At 67.5% G+C, this 3,137-nt stretch overlaps 1 protein-coding gene across 1 annotated transcript in view; it reads left to right on the top strand.

Annotated features, from left to right (window-relative positions):
• The first annotated feature begins 290 nt into the window (after positions 1-290).
• The window catches only part of HCN3 (hyperpolarization activated cyclic nucleotide gated potassium channel 3), a 3,769-nt gene continuing 922 nt past the window's right edge, over positions 291-3,137 (top strand). Inside the window, exons 1-7 of the mRNA XM_026045961.1 lie at positions 291-716; positions 1,150-1,311; positions 1,434-1,652; positions 1,765-1,911; positions 1,992-2,232; positions 2,349-2,513; positions 2,676-3,134. Coding sequence (XP_025901746.1) covers positions 306-716; positions 1,150-1,311; positions 1,434-1,652; positions 1,765-1,911; positions 1,992-2,232; positions 2,349-2,513; positions 2,676-3,134 — 1,804 coding nt within the window. The 5' untranslated portion in view covers positions 291-305. The remainder of the gene's footprint in view (positions 717-1,149; positions 1,312-1,433; positions 1,653-1,764; positions 1,912-1,991; positions 2,233-2,348; positions 2,514-2,675; positions 3,135-3,137) is intronic.

Genomic DNA, 3,137 nt, shown 5'->3' with positions numbered 1-3,137 from the left:
CCCGCCCGCCCCGTCGGGGGGCGAACCGCGAGACCCTCCGGTGTCCCCCGCGCCCGGTTCCCGGTTCCCCCCCGCGCCCGGTTGTCCCCGGTTCCCCTCCTCCCGGTCCCTCGGCTTGCGTAACCGCCCGCGGCTAAATCCGCAATCCTGCTAAGCCCGTCCGGGGGTGCTGGCGCGGAGCGAGGCCCCCAGATCCCGCGGGATCCCAGCGCTCCGGAGCAGCTCCCTTTGCCCCGTCCCGGCGCGTCCCAACGCTCCATCCCTCACGCCCCTTCTGGCCCTCCAGGTTTTACTGGGACCTCATCATGCTGCTGCTCATGGTGGGCAACCTCATCATCCTGCCCGTGGGCATCACCTTCTTCAAGGACGAGAACACGCCGCCCTGGATCGTCTTCAACGTCCTCTCCGACACTTTCTTCCTGGCCGACCTGGTGCTCAACTTCCGCACCGGCATCGTGGTGGAGGACAACACGGAAATCATCCTGGACCCGCACACCATCAAGATGAAGTACCTGAAGAGCTGGTTCCTGGTGGACTTCATCTCCTCCATCCCCGTGGACTACATCTTCCTCATCGTTGACCTGGAGACGCAGGTGGACTCGGACGTGTACAAGACGGCGCGGGCCCTGCGCATCGTGCGCTTCACCAAGATCCTCAGCCTGCTGCGCCTGCTGCGCCTCTCGCGCCTCATCCGCTACATCCACCAGTGGGAGGAGGTGAGGAGCCCGCGGGGCCGCGTGGAGCCGCGCGGAGACGTGTGGAGCTCCGTGGAGCCGTGTGGATCCATGCGGGGTTGTATGGAGCTGTGTAGAGCTGCAGGGAGCCACGTGGATCTGTGCAGAGCCACATGGAGCTGTGTGGAGCTGCATGGAGTCATGCAGAGCTGCATGGAGCTGCTTGGAGCCATGTGGAGCTGCATGGAGCCACGTGGATCCATGCAGAGTTGTGTGCAGCCGTGCGGAGCTACATGGAGCTGCATGGAGCTGCATGGATCCATGTGGAGCCGTATGGAGGTGCATGGAGCCACGTGGATCCATGCAGAGTTGTGTGGAGCCGTGCGGAGCTGCGTGGAGCTGCGTGGATCTGTGTGGAGCTCCATGGAGTTGTGTGGAGTTGCTCACTGCAGCTCCGCTCCCGCCTCTCCCGCAGATCTTCCACATGACGTACGACCTGGCGAGCGCCGTGGTGCGCATCTTCAACCTCATCGGCATGATGCTGCTGCTGTGCCACTGGGACGGCTGCCTGCAGTTCCTGGTGCCCATGCTGCAGGACTTCCCCGACGACTGCTGGGTCTCCATCAACCGCATGGTGGTGAGTGCGGCAGGACGCGGAGCCGGCGGCAGCGAGCGGCGGGCGTCCCGTGCGGCGGAYGCGCTGTCCCCTGCGGGCCGCCGCGCGGTGCCTGGGCAGGGTGTGCGGTTCCCCCTCTGCAGAACGACTCGTGGGGCAAGCAGTACTCGCACGCGCTCTTCAAGGCCATGAGCCACATGCTGTGCATCGGCTACGGGCAGCAGGCGCCCGAGGGCATGACCGACGTGTGGCTCACCATGCTCAGCATGATCGTGGGCGCCACCTGCTACGCCATGTTCATCGGCCACGCCACCGCGCTCATCCAGTCGCTGGACTCGTCGCGGCGCCAGTACCAGGAGAAGGTCGGTGGCCGGTGCTGGAGGAGCCGGTGCTGGTGGAGGAGGAGCCGGCATCCTGAGGGCGCCGGGCTGTCCGCTGCTCGCTCCGACCGGCGCCGCTCTGTCCGCCCCACAGTACAAGCAGGTGGAGCAGTACATGTCCTTCCACAAGCTGCCCGGGGACACGCGCCAGCGCATCCACGAGTACTACGAGCACCGCTACCAGGGCAAGATGTTCGATGAGGAGAACATCCTGGGCGAGCTGAGCGAGCCGCTCAARGAGGTAGGGGCGGGCGCTGGGGGGCCGCGCTCGCCCGGGCCGGCCCGCCCGCGGCCCCGCTCACCCGCCGCCTCGTCCTGCAGGAGATCATCAACTTCAACTGCCGCAACCTGGTGGCCAACATGCCCCTGTTCGCCAATGCAGACCCCAACTTCGTGACGGCCATGCTGACCAAGCTGCGCTTCGAGGTCTTCCAGCCCGGAGACTTCATCATCCGCGAGGGCACCGTGGGCAAGAAGATGTACTTCATCCAGCACGGCGTCGTCAGCATCCTCACCAAGGGCAACAAGGAGACCAAGCTGTCCGATGGCTCCTACTTCGGGGGTGAGGCTGGGCACGTGGAGCGCGGCTGCGGCTGGGTGGGGACGTCCCTCCCTTCCCGGGAGGCCCCTTGGGAAGGAGGCCGCGCGGCCCTGACGCCCGCGTTGGTCTCTCCTCAGAGATCTGCCTGCTGACGCGGGGCCGGCGCACGGCCAGCGTGCGGGCGGACACCTACTGCCGCCTCTACTCGCTCTCGGTGGACCACTTCAACGAGGTGCTCGAGGAGTACCCCATGATGCGCCGCGCCTTCGAGACCGTCGCCATGGACCGCCTGGACCGCATAGGTGAGGACCGCTGTCCTGCGCGCCAGCAGGGCACAGCGTGGGCACGATGAGGAGCTGGGAGGCTCCTCTCCTCTCCTCCTCCCGCCTTCTTGCTTCCCTTGGCTCAACCGGCGGGGCTTTTGGTGGCCCGTCCTCACCGCGCTGCCGCGGCCTCTCCCCCAGGGAAGAAGAACTCCATCCTKCTGCGCAAGCGAGCCGAGCACAGCACGGGCTCCATCAACACCGAGATGATCCAGCAGATCGTGAAGCACGACCAGGACGTGGCCCACAGCATCCAGGACCTGCAGCACGTGGCCGTGGGCCGGGAGCTGAGCGGCAAGCCGGTCATCTGGGAGCCGCTGGTGCACGCGCCGCTGCAGACGGCYGCCGCCACCACCAACGTGGCCATCGCCCTGACGCACCAGCACAGCCTGCAGGCCCACATCTTCCTGCCGCCCTCGTCCATGTCCAGCCCGCTGTCGCCCGAGGCGGCGCTGCTGCCGCGGCCCACGCGCCGCTCCCAGCCCAGCCTGGCCGGCTCGTCCCGGCCCCCGTCCGTGGGCTCCGCGTCGGGGCCGCAGTCCCACCTGCAGACGCCGGCGGCCGCGTCGCCGTCCTCCCCGCTGCTGCCCTCGGAGAGCGGCG

Source organism: Nothoprocta perdicaria, unplaced genomic scaffold, assembly GCF_003342845.1.
Source record: "Nothoprocta perdicaria isolate Ctin4 unplaced genomic scaffold, notPer1 scaffold_419, whole genome shotgun sequence".
Classification (NCBI taxonomy): domain Eukaryota; kingdom Metazoa; phylum Chordata; class Aves; order Tinamiformes; family Tinamidae; genus Nothoprocta; species Nothoprocta perdicaria.
Note: the sequence above shows the minus strand (reverse complement) of the source record. Positions and strands in the feature narration are given on the sequence as shown.